An 18,110-nucleotide genomic window follows, 5' to 3' on the forward strand; every position below is an offset into this window, starting at 1 on the left:
CACTCCTTCAAGATAAGCCTGAAGGCTGCTCTCCACAGCTACCACTTTGAGAGCTTTGTATGGTTATCAAAGACCACTAAAATCACCATAAGGGTTGCTTGGATTAGTGCAAGGTGCAACACTTGAATAAGTGTGCACCATATACTAAGCCAGCTTCCTACAGACAGCTTAAATGTGACCTAGTTGAAAAATGAAGGTTACGACTTTGTGTGTGTGTGTTTTAATACGTTATGCCATGCTGTTTTTTATTTATTTATTGTGAATGTTTGATAAATCTTTTGTATGCCACATTGTTTTGTTAAATTTGTTAAACACTTAATAGTATGAAATGACTTTTTAAAGGTGCTTGTCTATTATTAGCTAGTAGGTTCACAAGTGCTCTAAATTTAGAGTGTTACTTTTATGATATTGAGTATAATGTAGGTAAGGCCTTTATTGAAATCTCAGAGTAAACATGAAGGTCCACAAGCTAGACCTGTCAAATGGTTGTCCATGACGGTTACCCTTTATGGCTAGGGGGGAGTCACAAAAGGATTACAGGTCTTGGCAGAGCTCAGTTCTCCGGATAGCCTATTTTATTCTCTATTCTCCGTCACTTGACTGCTTTCTATTCCATGCCTCCCTCATTCATCCTCTCTCCTATGCTCCACGTTTCCTCCTAACCCCACTCTTTCTCCCTCACCTTCCTCACTCCCTCTCTCCCTCTGTAATCCGCTCTTCCTTTTTTCCTTTTTCTTTCTAGTTTCCTTTTTCACTATTTCTCCCTTTCGTTTGTTTGAACCGTAGCCTAATTCCATGTAGAAATTTCACATGTCCATTGAAGAAATAAATATCTTTTGTTGATCCGAGATGTATAGGAGGTAACCAGTTTCCAGAAGGACATCAGAATGTCTCTCTCAAGAGGTTAGGCAGAGCAATTTTGGTCATGTTTAGGGTATAATAGAACTAGAATTTCAGGACTGACAGATGTTTTTTTCCTTATTGCTTACTCTTTATCCCTCATTCCTTATCTGTTACTTCTCATCTCCGTGGTGGCTGGTGGCTTTTGAAAGTGGTGGGGCATAAAAGTCATTTTCGACTGTCACCGAGTGAGCAAAGCGAGTGACATCGAGTGACCTAAGGGGGTTTCAGGCTAAAGGACATTGTCACCACATTCACTAGGCAAGTAAATGTATGCAGATGGCCTTTAGATCAGTGCATTCCCAAAACATGACTCTGAAGAGATGAGAAGGCATATTGTATTTGCTATGGTAAACCACTTAGGTAAATGATGGATAACATTTTGACTTTGGTCAGAATTTACCCATTTACTACATGCTTAGAATAGTGTCGTCCTTTCATTTGCACATTCATTGTATACCAGTTTGGCTATAGAAAGTATGCTATGCATTGGTAGAGACACAGTAGAAGACTGTTTCAGGTGTGGTCATAGAAGTCTGTGAGTAACTGACCGCTGTGGCAAAAGGCATTTCTTAATAATATAAAACTGACTAGTTCATGGCTTCTAGGAAGCAGTGCTTCAGACAATTTAATATAAAAAATGACATAGCTTTGGTATTAATCAGGCAGGAAAATGTACGCAGAGGGGCTTTACACTTGAGTAGCAAGGGAATTTTTAATGTTCTAAATAAATGTAATTTTACTGTTCTGCTAGGGCACTGCCAATATTATTTCAAATGAGCTCTTTTTGTTTACAAGATGAGTTTTTGTGTGTGATGTTGAACGGTAGTTTTGTCCCCCGGGCCATGATGGCTTGTGGCAGGGACTGTCAAATGAAAAGATTGTGTGTGCACTATTACGATGCAATCATGTTACAAGCCTTGTGGAAGCAGTTTGGCCACACGATAATACACCTAAAGCTGGTGTAATGTAAAAACAGTGTGTTTTAAATCTTAAGCACATGGATTAATGTTAGTTGTAACCAGAAAAATATTGCCACATGTTAATGATTTGAAATGCACATGACCGAAGATTGAAATGCAGGAAGACAATCCTTCCTCTAAATTGAAATGAGCACTTTATCTTGTCTCTTTTCCTTCAACATTGTGCGCATATTTTTTATCTTTCTCATGGCACTAAACGTTTAGAGTAAAAAAAGAAAATCCTGAATTTAAGCCACCTATAAACATTTAGTTATTTGTGTTGCTCATTATAGCATCCATTTTAGCAATTTCAATCTGAAAAAATAACACCACTTTACAATTGTTTGGTACAGCGGCCCTCGGTGCCTTAATTGTCTGCAGTATGTCACTTTATATTAAAATTTAGAGGAAACGCAAACAAAGCCTGCACACCTTTTTGGGGACAAACGTTACATGCACAGGTCTTTTCTCAGCGTGGACCTCGGTAGTCCATATCTTCAAGCACACTGCCTAAAGCAAGGAAGCTCAGCAGAGAATAATAAAAAAAAATTGCCATTCGTTGTGTGCTTTAAAATAAAGTGCCACCTTGATTGACCATGTTGTATACTCTTACCGCTGTCTGACTCTTCTATGAGTGAGCTTGGAGGGCCCTTTGTGCCAAAGATCCAATTCCGACATAGATCTTAATATATTTATTATATTAAATGGCATGAGAGCTGTGCCGGAATTGGATTGACCATGCAGCACAGGGCCCCAGTGAAGACATGGAGGGCTGCGTTAGCTGGTCCTAACACTGCCCTTAAGGCAGGGTGGATTTGAGAAGCCTAAAGTGCGCATATCAGGCTAGCCGAGTCCAGAGACCGGGCAGTTTGTCACATCTACTTTACGTACACAGCGCCACAGCTCTCCATGGCAACAGCCCCCTCGCTTTGTGAATGCATTTAACAATACAAGTACCCAGCCCTGCTTCAGTTTGAAGCCTTTCAAAACTTGAGTTTTTATATTCACCAAACATCAAAATTAAAAATGAAGACTGCTAGATTTTCCATGCGGGTTACGGAATTAAGTAGTGTGTCAACGCCCTTCTGCCTCTAAGGAGTAGCTGCCTCTGCCACAATTCTCATTGCTTACTACTTATCCCTCATTTTTTGTCCATCATTCTTTGTCCCACCCGCCTCATTTCTCACTCTTCATATCTCACATCTCATCCTTCCTATCTCATCCTTTATTCCTAATTATTCCTCATCCCTCAATCTTCATTCATCAGTTCCCATCTTGCATCTGTCACTCTATCAGTCACTTCTAATTTTTCAGTCCTCATTCTTTACTTATCCATCATCCCTTACTTCTCAATCATCCCTCACTCTTCATTCATCATCCCTCACTCTTCAGTCATCATCCCTCACTCTTCTTCAGTCATCATCCCTCACTCTTCTTCAGTCATCATCCCTCACTCTTCTTCAGTCATCAATCCTCACTCTTCTTCAGTCATCATCCCTCACTCTTCTTCAGTCATCATCCCTCACTCTTCTTCAGTCATCATCCCTCACTCTTCTTCAGTCATCATCCCTCACTCTTCTTCAGTCATCATTCCTCACTCGTCATTCCTCATTCCTCACCACTCATTTCTCACCCCTTACCCTCACTCTTTAACCCTCATTACTCACAGCTCATCCCTCACCCATCAGTTGTCACTCATCATCTCTAACTCCTCCGTGTGAGAAAGTGCCATCTTTCTTGCATGGTATGCCCCCACTTTTTGCTGAATTGCTGATGTACTTTGCCTGAGTGTGCCCTGGGCTCCTGCCAATCAGGTACCCAGGGCCTGTGTTCCTTCCCTAAAACTGCATGACTGCCTAAACCCAATTGGCATCTCTGGCCACATGTCAGCCCCTGGTAAATGGTACCCAGGGCCTTGTGACCAGAGAAGGCCCCTAAGGGCTGCAGCACTTATTGTGCCACCCTTAGAGGCCCTGTACCCTGACACACACACACTGCCTTTGCAGGCTGAGTGTCTGGGTGCAGAACAAAACAGTCGACATGGCACACATCCCTGTGTGCCATGCCCACAACACACAGTGCCCTGACATACCTCAGTCACCCATCTAGCTGGGTGCACTATGCCAGTGGTGTGGGTACAGGTGCATTAGCCCTGTGCCCCTACAGTACCCAGGTCCATTCCTGGGCACTGTAAGTGCAGTGCTGCCATTAAGAGTACATGGTGCTGGGAGGTCGTCAACACGAACTCCACAGCACCATGATGGCAACAATGAAGACTGAAAAGTTTGGTATCAAACCTCTCAGCACAGTAAACCCGCACTGATGCCAGTGTGGGATTTAATGTACAATGCACGACAGAGGGCAACATAGTTGCCCCCTGAACCTAACCTACAATCCACGTCTTGTCTGACGGGCTGCCTAGGCTGCCACACAGCAGACATATTGCTGGACCCCTGGGTAGAGAGCCATCCGCTCTCCTGGGTCTGCAACAATGCACATCCTGGGCGAGGTGCTAGGTCTCCTCCCCCAGGATGGGCAGGGGAAGCTTCAAAGGCATGCTGCCTTTGTGAGCTTCTCCAGGCCACTTGCTGTACTCAGCGACTGGCCCCCACCGGTTCTGACTCCCACTCTGGCGGGAAACCCCCATGGAAGGAAAGGGGGTGTGCCAGCCTCTGCCAACCCCACCCCTCAGGTTGGGGAGGCGAGGTGAAGCACATCTCCGGGCTCTCACCATCTTGAAGATGGGGAACCCTGCCCAATCAGGATTAAGCTACTGCCCCCCTCCCACAGGAGAGTGGCAGGATAGGGGGTGTACCCACCCCAAGTAAGGGACCCATTGGTCCCTGCCCTTTACCTACCTGTAACGCCCCTAAATTTAGTATTTAGGGGCACCCTGAGCATTGTTTCCTCAGATCCCGAATCCGAAACGAGCAAGAAGATCAAGAAACAAGACGACCTGCCGTGCAGCTGCTAACAAGAGGAAGACACCAACTGATTTGGCCCCAGCCCTACAGGCCTGTCGACCCTCGAACCTGCTCCTGCTAAACCCCGGCGTCTCCAGTGGTCAGCAACCTCAAAAACCCTGGAGGACCTGACTGCCTTGTGACTCTAAAAGACTGGGGCTCCCACGAGCAGTGGTTCTGCTCAAAGCAAGTAACAGACCCCTGGCACCAGCCAGGAACGGCGACTCCTGCACACTATGCACCCGGCAAGCCTGGCCTATGCCGGAGTGGACAAAGACCACGAGGACTTCCCCCTGGCTACTGTGACACAGAATCCAGCACCCAAGGACCCTCCTCGACGCTCCGGACGATGCCTGCAGACTCAACACTAGAGACCCCCCCCCCCCAACTGTGACCAGCTGAGGGTAAGATTTCCCGGCGCCCTGCGGCCCCCTGTGCCCAACTCCTGGGTGCCTACCTATCCTACAGCTTCCCAACTTACCTCTCAAAGTGGTGGTCGCACCTGAAGAATCTTCGTCCCCGAGCTTACAGCCTTTGTTCGTCACTGAGCTTCTCCATTGAAATCCATTTAGCGCCCGATGGCTCAAAAGCACCCAGCAGCCCGAGTGCCTCTGGGAGTGCAACCTCTATCCTAATCTACTTCCCCACTTGCCCTGAGCAGATGACCTGGAGCCCAGCTCCCACAGCCGCGTGACCTGCTCGTCAGCAGCCACCAACCAAAGGCTCCCTGCCCGCCTTAGGCTAACATTGGGCCTAACTCTCTCTGCACCCGGCTGCCCCTGTGCCGCTGAGGGTGTAACAACTGTACCTGCCTGACCCTGGTAGACCCCTGAGTCTATGCTCTGAACCTTAACTCTGCCAGTCGAGTACTTACCCAAAAGCCGATAACCCTACTTACCTGCTAAGTGAATTTCCTCCCATAGGATTACATTGGTGATTCTATGTGAAAAAGTTTCTAAGTGTCAACTTTTAAAATACAATAATATTCTTTAAAAATCATACCTGTAACCAAAACGTTTTTACTCAATTGTTTACAGGAGATGTCCCAGGACTGAATCTAGGATCCAGTCCTGTGGTAAGAAAAGTAATCCAAAAAGTAATCAATTGCATTTAACTAGAAATTCCCATTGATCTCAATGTATAATTGTGTTGCCCATTGCAACAACTGTATCTATTGCATTTGAAAGTCTATTGCCTATTGAAATTATTTATCTAAAGCATCTCATTCTGAGAACGTATATTTTGATACATATTGTTGGTTCTAAAATAAAACAATCATATATTTTTATATACAAACCATTGGCTAGAGTTCAGTTCTTGAGTGTGTGAGACCATTTGCTGGCTGAGTGTGTGCAACAAATGCTTTACACTGTCCTCTGATACTGCCTTACTGCTCGACCAAGCTACCACTTTAGAGTGTAAGGTTATATCTAACTTTAGCCTCTGCCAAACCTCTAGGGATTGTGGACTGTGTGCGCACTGTACCTATTTGGGAACAGTATATACAGAGCCACTTTCTTACACTCCTCACTCACTCTTCTTACCACATTCTCTACCCTTCTTCCCTCACCTTAAACTTCTCAACCCTCACTGTTAACTCCTCTTTCTTACAATAATGAAGAGCAAAGTGGACAGGTGTTAATGTCCTAAAAGATACACTAAACTGACCGTTTTATTAGTACAGAATAGTGAGCTGACCTGCTGGCCAAAACATAAAGCATTGCACTCACAGTAACTAATTTGTATTGAGCAATACAACTAGTTGCTGATTATGCTAAGCATCCAGTCCTATTTAAGGGGGATTATTATCCTGATGACTGTTTTTTGATGGAGTTGTGGTCCTTAGAAATGGAAGTGCAAGGGGTAGTAGACAGTGTTCTCATAGTCTACAAAATACCATATGTGCCAATGCTTATATCCTAGAATTGCAAAACATGGATGTTCTGCCAATCAAGTTTCTGTTTGTGTCATGACTCAGGTGCAGGGCCACCTTTAATGATTAAATGAAGATAGTGTGCTACCTTCTGGTGGTCATTCCTGTGTGTCAGTTTTATGATGCCATGAGTGCTTTGATGAGATTTTGGTCTCCCTGAACACTCTTCTAGGCAGGTGGAACAAAAAACAGCTCAGTGAAAAGACCTCAACTGTTCAGGGTGTTGTGTAATACTTTGTTTTTGTCTCTTTGTGAACAGTGCTGAGAAGGTTCAAGAAATCAGCGCCTGGCTGAAGGGACACCCTGTGAGCAATCTGTCACGTTCATCTTGTGATTTGCAGATTCTTGACACTGCCCTTGTTGAGAAAATTGAAGAGGAAATTGAGAAGTGCAAGGTATATATTTTCTGTGTGTGTGAGTTAGTGTATGGAAATATCATGTTAATTGGTTTAACATCCGCGTTTGCTTGACGTGTTTTAAACCACTTGAATTTTGATTGGTGTCAATTGTATGATCAAGTTCATGCAACTCAGCAAGGAGAGTGGTTGCAAAGACGTTTTCTTGAAAAGTACAATTTTTCTGTCCCCTCATTTGGCAGTAGGTCTATAGTGCGGAGACATTATGGCACTAGCTTGCTAGCTGAATGCCCACCTGCCAGCTTAGTATTATGTTTCCTAAAATCACCTCTGCCAGGAACACCTGTTTCCCAAAGCTATATAACACAACAAAACTTTTCCCCTTCACTCATTCTTGGTATGCATATTGTTTCTTTCCCATACAAATACACAGCTGAACTAGCATCAACAGCCTGTTGAAATTGAAAGAGACACTTCTATTTTGTACACGTAGTTCAGTACTTAAATATCACCAATAAAAAGAAAATTCCATGTAAGCTTATTTAGCCCTGTGCATTCAGTGTTTTCATGAGATGCCAATGGATAAAACAGTCTGAATTTCTTGTTGTGTTCCTATAGTAACTTCTGATGAGAACTGTGGACCTCTCTAGAGGGATATTTGGTAGTGCTGGTCCTGCGAGTCTGACTCCATATATGCCACTTTTTGGTCTTACGTTGGCTTGTAACTTCAATAGAACCTACAGACTGAATACTGGAGTTTATTCAGCTTTTTGCAAAATTCACCCCAGCCTAGTGTCTGTGATGCTTTATTATTACAACAGGGTTGATAACCTTTCGCATTATATGTAGTTTACTGGTGAAGCCAATTTATTTTACTGTTGATACATGATTGACATTTTGTTTAATTAAATGGCTGATCGGATAGAGACTACTAGCCGCAGATTCCTTCATGTAGAATTATCCCCAGGCGTGAGACTGAATCCGAAACCTTTGTGCCACAGCATCCCTGCCCCCGGGGGAGGGGTGACATCACGCGACTCCGCCCAGGCGTCGTCCGCGTACGTGACGTCAGCGAGGTCACATAAGACCCGCCCCGGTGCGCCTACGTCAGTTTTTTCCTTTTCCGCATGCAACGCGGATCCGATCCTTGCTACGGGCCTGTTAGGGCCCCTTTTTCTTCCATTTCCTTTTGGTGGAACAGTGTGCGAATGCCTTCGGCCTTCTAAACTTGCACGTTTTGTGGGCGTCTTATGTCGGCGACGGACCCTCATCTCATTTGTATGGGATGTTTGGGGGGGGGGATCACGGCACCACAGATTGTGCGGCGTGCCAACAGTTGAAACTGAAGTCGCGGCGGGAGCGCCAGATGAAATTTCTCTCGGCGTGTCTCTCCAGGTCGACGTCCTCCCCTTGGTCTGCTTCGGTGGACTGCTTCAGATACGGCCGTGGTCGTCGTCCTCGCCCTTCTCCGATGTCACGTGAGCGTCACTTCCCGGTGGTTAATTGTCGCAGTTTGTACCCGGGGGCTGGTTTCCGGCCTTCCGGGGGCGTGGACTGTCCATGGGTGATGCGGCCCATCTGTCGTCCTATCCACCGTTTCCCGGTGTTGTGGTGTCGAGAGTCCAAATGGAGACTTACGCGGCGGCTTTGCAGGCCTCGCTGGCGTCTCCTCCTCCTTCCGCTCCTGGGGCGTCGGCGGATTCCTCGCCCTGCCCAGGGCCCTCCGCGGCGCCGCCGGTGGCTCTGGCGCCGAATAGTTCGGATCCAGGCTTGGAGGATGTGGTGCTGTTGGGGTGCGGCTCCTCTGGGGCACCTCCTTCTGGCCACGGCGTCTCTGCCTCGCTGCAAACTCCCGCGGGTGGGTCCCTGTGGTGTCGCGGGAGGTCGCCGGGGCTCTGGTTGCATCCCCGAGTGTGAGAAGTTGGCCTGATGTATGATGTCACTAGTTCTAGTATACACCTTATATCAGTCCAAATACCCTTATGGTGATTGGTTGTAAAGTCAACCTTATAGACCAGCTATCCTAGTGGTAGCATGGACAAGAGCAGTCTTAGGCTAAACTCTGAATGGCATGTGAAGCCAGCTGTGATACCATATATAATCCCTTGAATACCAAATGAAAGGACACCACAACAGATATATATATAAAATAAAGTGTATTTATTCTAGTCAAACCCTCAGCACTCTTTATGAGATTAGAGGTAAGTACAACAGTCTTATTTAAGCATACATTAAGTCACACAGGTAAGTAATACAGTTAGGCCCTAGGGGCCACGCAAACCATATACTAAGTAAGTGGTATAAGGACCACTGTCACGGAAATAGAATAGGCCTAGGCCTAGGGAATCGCTGGGGCTACACTACACTAGCGTTAGTTAGGAAGTGGGAGGCCCACGGATTTCGTGTGCAGAGTGGAAACACTCACGCGTAATGCGTAAAAGTCACTAGCAATAGTACAGTTTAGAAAACGGTAGATTTAGGACACTTCCGGAGTAGCTAGGAAGTTGAGACTGGAAAACTAGACACTAAGTCACTATCCTGATGAGCACCGGAGTACCCAAGTTACCTAGCCCACAGGCTGCGGGTGCATAGGGGTGAAGATGCGTCGGTTTTCGTCGTCGACTCCTATGGATGCCTGAAGAAAGGTGCTGACAGGCAGTCAGTGAAGAGTGTCCGGTGGATCCCAAGGCTGGGATCAAGAAGAGAGGAGACCTGCAAGCAGAAGGGACAGAGTCAAGGTCACTAGCCAGTGACCACGTGGAACCAGGAAGGAACCAGGCGATGTCGTGAAGATTGCAGGTGAAGGTGAAGCTTGTCGCTGCAGCCAGGAGGACCAGGAAGCGTCGAGGACGACCAGGACCAGGAGGCGAGCTGTCCCACGAAGGCTCTTGCTGTCGGCGGCGTCGAAGTTGGACTAGGACTCACCAAGCCTTGGCAAGCGGAACCCACGAAGAACGGAGGACTTGCTTCTGGTGCAGACCAGGAAGGTCTGGGGTGCTTCTTCTTTGCAGAGAAGCGGGAGCCAGTCTGGAGGAGCCAAACCAGCGCAGAAGATTTCAGGGTGCGTCGTCACAAAGGCCACTAGCCAGCGGGCAAGCAACCGGACAGACGCGGCAAGTTGGAAAATGCAGAAGGGCCCCACGCAGGACTCGTGGAATGTGGGGGGCTGATCTTCGGTGCAGATGGTGCTTGGGGTTGGGGCTTCTCAATCCCCGGTGCACAACTTCGAGGGTGCCTCAGAAGCTGCGCTTTAAGTTACTAGCCACTTTTCCCAGGTAGCCGGTCCCACGTCGCTCGTCGCCTCCACGGATCTCAGCTTTGCTGTGGATGTGGATCAGGGCCGGAGAAGTCTGGAAGTCAAGGCTCTGGTCGGGCTCTGCAGTCGGTTCCTCGTAGAACGTGGGCAAAGCAAAGGGTAGTCTCTTGATGGTGCCTGTTTGCACAGGGTAGCCACTCCTTGGCTACAAGGGAGATTCTTCAGTCTTCTTCTTTCGTCGAATGTCGAAGGTCCAGAGTTTCTGTTCAAGTTTGCAGGTTCAGGATAATCTAATCTCTTGAGGCCCAACTCCCACTCTTATACTAATCTGGGGGGCTGGGATACCTGCTAGGTCACGCCTTATGGGTGGGACCTGGGAGGGGGTGGTTACACCCACTTCCCTTTGTCCAGTTTCGCGCCAGAGCTGGGGCTGGAGTGCCCCAGCGCCGGTTTGAACTGGACTATGCAAGGAACACCTTGTGTGCCCCAGGCATGTCTCATTCCTTTCAGCCCACCCTGCCCCAATACACTAAAGGCTGTCTGGGGAGGTGCTAGCACATCCCCAAGCAGGAAACCTATTGTCCAGGCCTCCCTGGCTGGGATCACTCCCAGCTGCAGGAGGTCAGACTTGTGTCTGTGTCAGCAGCATCCATTTTGTGATGCTGAGGCTTTGGTTAGAGTTAAACAGCAAAGTAGGATTTTAACATGTCTCTCCCTCTAGAAGGGAGGAATAATATCCTCATCACCAGAAATGGTATGGGGGTATTATTCCAAAGTGTTAGACACCTTACACGACATGTTTTGATAAAGCCAAACCATAGTTACCATAACCGTTTAAGATTATAAGGCACTTTAAGAGTATATGGTAGGCTATATCATAGAACAGCTATAAGGACATGGTTCCGAAAGCTGCAGACAGGCTCAGCTCATGCTAGAGCACCATCTCACATGTTACCAAGCACTCTGCCTCCAGGATTGTTAAGGCCTGCCATAGGAGTGACTGATAGGTACACATGTGTCTATATATAAGGGTAGATATAGGCATACTATATCTAAGCAAGGGGTGATTACACGACCTTGCCCCAGCTGAGTGATCAGCCAGTTGTGTCTGATTGGAAGGCCAGACCAGGGGTGGCATAATACATGCTGCAGCCCCTGGGAGGCCTAGGGTACACCTATGCCCTGGGTACCTAGGGTACACTGTACAGGGTCCAATAAGGTGATCCTTACCAATTGGTTATGTACCTAGGGTACATGGAGTCCATTTTAAAGAGAGAGCAGACAGCCTGAGACCCTGAATGGCAGGATCTCAGGCCAACTAAGTCGAAAAACCAGCTAGACACTAGGCAAAAAGTTGGGGGTAACCATAGTCAGATATCCACCTTCCTACACCGAGCCCCTCTCTCTATCCCTTGGCAGGGTGGTACTATCTAAGGCCAAAGTGACGCCGCTACGGCACCGGTACAACTGGACCATGCGGAGCCACAGGGCTCGGTGGACCCTCCTCGTCCCGCTCCGGGTCAAGGCCGAGGGAGGATCCCTCGTCCCTCTCCGGGCCCCTCTCGTCCCTCTCCGGGCCCCTCTCGTCCCTCTCCACAGGCTGCTGCCTCATCGGAGGGCGAGTCGGAGGTTAAATCGTCCCTGGCGCCGCCACATCGTTTGCCGAGCAATCTTCGCCTCATTCTGGGCTGCGGCTGACGGGAGGGCTTCGTGACACTCGCCAGGCCCGTCTCGTTCCCCCATCCAGGGGGCTCCCTCGGCAGGGGTCGGGTCGGCGTCATTCCGGCGCCGCCCCGGAGTCGGTGCGGCTCCAGCTCTACTCCGGTCTCCGCTCCGGTCTCCTGTGCGGGGTGACTTGGAGGTACCTTGTCCGGTGATACCGGATGGTGCCAACGTCCTGCCTCAAGCAGCGGACTCTACGGCTCCACGCAGAAGACGTACCGCGGATTCGTCTTCGGACACTCCTTCTTCGGAGGCAGGCTGTATATTGGTGTCGTCCTCCCTGGAGACTGGTTGCCGTTTGGCATCTTTCTCACTGGCATCGAAGGGGGTCTCCCTGCCCTTCCTGAGGCAGAGGTGTTCGTCGGAAGAGCGGCAGGTCCCTCATTCTTCGGCTCCTTCTGACTTCCAGGTCTGGCCCTTGCCCGTCCCGCTTGGCCTCGGGGACGGCCACCTTAGTTTGCAGCAGTCGCCCATGGATGAGCTGCTTTCTCCACCGCGGGGCCCTAGGGATGCGGGTGCGGCCTTCGCTCACACGGTGTCCACGGTTGTGGGCATCCTGCCCATGGGTGACCCGGTGGCTCACTTTCCGGCGGACCATCTATTGGAGGTCCTCCACCAGGGTTCTGTTGGGAGGGAAGTCTTACTTCCCTTTGAAGGTTCGCTCCTTTCTTCCTTGATGGGGGCTTGGAGGCGTCTTGCCTCAGGGGACCCGTTGCCTCATCATCTTCTGCACCGTGAACAGGCGTCTTTCCCTTCACCCTCAGCCGCCAGCCCCCTTTTGCGGACTGCTTTTCCCTCCCTGCCGCCACTGTTGACTCCGCCATCCCGAGACGCCCGCTGGCTGGACTCTTGGGGGCGCTTTGTAGTAAAGAAGTGGTACCCCTAATGACGTTTCCTGTATCAGGGTCCACAAAACCTATATATGAAAAACATACAGGAAACCTAATGACGAGTGGACTAATTAATAAATGAACATGTATGCACCCATGGACTAATATAATTCAAAAGTTAATTTTTTTATTATTCAATTTTAAATAGAGTGGAAATAGAAAAAAAGGTGAAATTAATTTATACAATGAATCAAAAGGTTTTATATCATTCTATTCCTATGGCTAATTGTCCATTGGTATAATTCTTATAGAACCATGTAGTCAAATGTTCTAATCCTACAAAATCCTATTAATACATTCAGTGTACATCTATATACAGTGAATTTCAACAACAAATGTCTTGCTTGGCTAGAAATAATCTACGTGCGTTTCGGCATTGTGCCGTCATCAGGTAGCCATGTAATGATCATTCCTAGAAAAATAATAAGAAAGAAAAAAACCAAAATTATACAACAACATTAAAATATGTCCAAAAAGGTTACATGTGTACAGTCCTACTCTATGAATTTTATCTACATGAAAATGACAATATACATATTTACAGTGATTTCAGCGTCACAAAGAACAGTGATTATAGAAACTGTGAGATCAGAAAAAAATAATAATAATAATGTTTCTATATACAGAAAAAAAGGAAAAGATTAAAGAAAACCGAGCAAAGATAATGAAGCCAGGCAGCAGACATAAATGCACCTCCCAAATTCAACATGTCGATTTTTAGCAAAGTACCTGGCTGAACAGCAATGTGGTCATACGTTCTTAGTTAGAGCTGAGGGCAGTAACAAAAGGGCTGGAATCTAGATATTAGGAGTCCCCAGAGAAGCCACAATTAGTTTTATGAAGTAAAAAACGAGCATATAGCACACGAAAAAATGATGACAAGGGAACACTCACCCTGTAAACAACTGTTGCTTAAAGATTAGGGTGTGTGAAGTCTTCTCCAAATAACTGAATTCCTAAAAGAATAGTAAATAAACCAGACTGTCATGGATAGCGTGTGGTGCACTGTAGAATACATAAACCGATCCTAAGCTGGATAGAAATGGCCTAATCATGGATAGAGGCTAAGGTGAGGCACTGATACTAAATGTTGCAAATAATATGAACAACATATTTAGGTGGCTTGCGTAAATCAACGGGCAAATTACTTAAAGGTAAAAATATTCCCAATGTTTCAGTGGTTAATCAATTATTCGAAGGTACGAATTTCAAGCGCCTGATGCATATGAACAGGTGAGTAGATACCCAATACATCTCAATCGATTATATTAATGGGGTAAATGTATGTACCTGAAAATGTACCAGCTTAGCCTCATATAAATTCCCGCTAATCTGCTAAGTCTTTATCGCTCCTCATGAAGTTATTTGGCTTGGGGGCAGTTTGAGGGTGATCTGAGTTGCCTCCATCTATCTGCTACCGATACCGGGAAACATCGTGCTGGTGGGATGCCGTGTAATTGGGGAACGTGAATGACGGAACGTTTACACGCCTGCATGTGATTGGTTTTAAATATACAGCCTAAACACAGCGCATGTGTGCCATGTCAGAACAGGGCGTCGGAAAGCATGCGATGCATAGGGTAGGGAAGGCAAATATGAGCGCCATCTTAGTCATGTATTTTATGAGCGGAAAATACAGAAAAGATAGTGAAATAATGGGCTGTATATTCCACATTTTTAAAAGAGTACTGATGTTACGTGCCTACAAATAGCTAAATGATGAAGACTCGATTAATTAAGATAATATGCTGCAAGATAACTCGACATTACTCCATATCCGGAACATTAAGTATAAAAAAGCTAGTGTGTGCGCCATCTTGGCAGTGTGTTGAATGAGATATTTACAAGCATCCATCCTAGAGGTGAATACCGCTACGAACAAAGAGACTTATCTGGTGTATCTTCCTTCTTTAATTGAGAGAGTATATTCTATGAAGTCCTATCAAATTATTAGACTGAACTTGTGGTAGATGCCTCCCGTGTCAGCTTCACAACGCTCTCGTTGTGAAGCTGACACGGGAGGCGTCTTTCCGGCTGCATCTAACACATTACGCGGGCTTATCATAGCCGGTTTTCTGACCTCACTTAGCAGGGTGGAGCCAATAACCATATTAAGAACTAATAATTAAATAACCATACGAGGAATGTGACAACGACCACTTAACCGAAAAGACAACATAACCAAGCACGCTGGCCATAGCACATCATAGTTTGGTCTATATTTCCTCAATATTAGATGCAATTGATGGAGATTTTTTAACTTTCAAGACAAGTTGTACAAATATCAGAACCACTCCTTAGGAAACGGACAATACTTACAAACAATTATAATGAACCTCCCTTACTATTGACTGGAGTTTTGGAAATATCGTTGGCAACAGGTTTAAATAAACGACTGTTACTTGAGTTGTCTCTATTAACTTACAATAAAAGCCCTGAGGAAGTCACTATACGTGACGAAACACGTGTCGGCTGTTATCCATCTGGAACTAAGATTTGGAGACCACATGGTCTCTTTTCATGAATTATTGAATGTTACCTATTGTATTAGGGATTTCTGAAGTGTACTCATGACTGCGATTCCTTCCTATCTTTGTAAACATTCGTAATTAAATTATCCTTTTTCTACATATTACTGTGAGGACCTAATCTGTTCTGCAGCCGGTTTCATTGCTAATATTCTGTTCTACGCTTCTGTGGTTAATAACCACACAAATTGCAACTGTAACTTTGGAGTGCCGGGATATCGTTGTTTAAATATTGCCTAGCACGGGGATTGCTTGCATGACCCATGCACTTCAGCACCTAGGTAGTAGGGTGCTCTTTTATCCCGAGTGGCACCACTAATTGATCTTGCTATGTGACCTATTTTTTTGTTCTGACAATTATTACTGTATACCCAACTCGAAAATACTAACCTTCTTTGATGTGCGCTCTCATATGCATTACTACCTTAGATCTCTCTTGTGCCATGAAGATGTTTGCTACAGTGGGGGCACAAGATGCCCCCATACTAACTCCTTTAGTTTGCTGAAAGAGTGACCCATTGAATTCAAAAGTGTTTTCCTGTAGAACAATGGTTAAGCAGGACATAATGAAAGTCTTAGAGCAATCTATATTGAAAGACTCAATGAACCATAGTACAGATTCTAGAGCCCCCATCTGTAGGATGTTGCTATATAAGGCTTCTATGTCCATTGTGACCAGAATTTGTGTTGTATCGTTAAATGCAAGATGTTCTATTTTGTTGATGACATCTCCAGTGTCCCGCACGTATGATTGTATCTTAGGGATATGAGGCCACAAAATTGCATCTACATACTTAGAGAGGGTTTCAGTCACGGACCCAATAGTGGTCACTATAGGTCTGTAGGGAGGATTGGTGGTATGTTTATGAATTTTGGGAACCCCATATATTGATGCCATTCTGGGCTTCATGACATTGAGATATTGTCATTCTTTTTCACAGATTAGGTTCTCATCTAGGGCTTTACTTGTCTCCAAAATTAATTTGGAGACTTTTTGTGGGGTCCAGTACGTCAGGAATGTAATGTTCTGTATTGGAGAGCATTTGTTCCATGTTTGCAACATATTGATTAGTATTCATAAGGACGATGCCCCCGCCCTTATCACAGCCTTTAACTGTGATTCCTTTGTTGTGGATCAAATTGTGTAGGGCTTTGTGTTCATCCTGAGATAAATTATATGATGGCATAGGAATATATTTCAAAGCAGCCGGAAGCTTGTTAAATACCACATGTTCAAAAATAGTAATTTCGGGGCCCACTTGTTCAAGGGTGGGAAGAAATGTAGAAGGGGGTGAGAGACGTGATCTATTCAATGTCTGTTGACTGTTGATAATAGATCTAAATAGATTTCGAATCTATTTGCTTTAGTATGTGGAACAAAGGAGAGACCTTTTGTTAAAAGGGTTTCAGTATGGCAGTCTGTCTGATTGCTCAAATTAAAGATGAGTATTTGGCTTACTCGCGCCAATATTGAGCATGTCTCGTCACCAGGAACTGGAGATCGTCTTGGTAAACGTTCTGTCCTTGCTGGTAATTCTGAGGTTGTTGATAATTGCCTCGATATCGTGGTTGATATCTCAGTCGCCATCTGGTTTTCTGTGTTCCTCGTCTGGCTAAAAAAGTTGAGCGATCTCCTCTATTATTGCCTGGCATGTCACGTCCTGAATTACGTGATTGATACTGGTTGTACCCTTCCCTTCAGAATCTGATGTATCAGAAAAGGTAATGACCTTTTTGGGGTATCTATTAAATGTAGGCTGATACTGGTCCTCCTGTATAGGTTCCTGTTGGTAAAAATTGTCTGCCAGATATGGGTAGGTTTTTTCTTGGCTAGCATACCTAACATCTTTTTTTAATTTATCTTTCTTCCTTTTTAGTAGGTATTCAGTACCGCCCGCTGCGTCACCCGGCGTGTCTTTCCCTTCACCCCTCAGCCGCCAGCCCCCTTTTGCGGACTGCTTTTCCCTCCCTCCTGCCACTGTTGACTCCGCCGTCCCGAGAGGCCCGCTGCCTGGACTCTTGGGGGCGCAACATGTTCGCCTCGAACAGCGCGGCCCTGCGGGCCCTTAACACCTTGTGTGTGCTGGCTAGGGCCACCTCCTGTTTTTGGGACTCGGCTGAGCCTCTGGGATCTGCAGCATCCCAGGAGTCTCGTCAGGTGGACTTACGGCATCATGCATTGGATGGCCAGGATCTTGCGGCGTTTATTCTCCGCTCCGCTCTCGCGTCTGAGGTGCTGGGCCGGGCCGGGCCATGGCTTCCTCAGTCGCTCTCCGTCGCCATGCTTGGCTTCGGAACGGAGTATTCCCTGAGAATATTCGGGAGCGACTCATCGACCTTCTGTTTGATGGCTGCCTGTTGTTCCATGCCCCGGCCGACTTCGCCATGCAAAGGCTCTTTCGGGGCTCCGTCCTCCTCCTCCGCCTTATCCTCCTCCTCCTCATCCGTCCCCTCCTCAGTGACTCCTGAGTTGGGTTGATTCTGGGCCTTCTTAGGCTGGTTGTTCTGGCTGTGGAGTGTGTTTTCTGGCCGTTTACGTTCTTTCTTGGGACTTTGGCATTGTTGGCTGCTGGACGGCCCTTGTGTGTGTTGTGTGTGGG

General features: G+C 46.5%; 1 protein-coding gene across 1 annotated transcript in view; it reads left to right on the forward strand.

The window, feature by feature from the left end:
• The window catches only part of XRN1 (5'-3' exoribonuclease 1), a 1,184,094-nt gene that overhangs the window by 519,886 nt on the left and 646,098 nt on the right, over positions 1–18,110 (forward strand). The window contains exon 27 of the mRNA XM_085633624.1: positions 7,018–7,153. Within this exon, the coding sequence (XP_085489750.1) occupies positions 7,018–7,153 (136 nt within the window). The remainder of the gene's footprint in view (positions 1–7,017; positions 7,154–18,110) is intronic.

This window comes from Triturus cristatus, chromosome 11 (assembly GCF_964204655.1).
Source record: "Triturus cristatus chromosome 11, aTriCri1.1, whole genome shotgun sequence".
Taxonomy (NCBI): domain Eukaryota; kingdom Metazoa; phylum Chordata; class Amphibia; order Caudata; family Salamandridae; genus Triturus; species Triturus cristatus.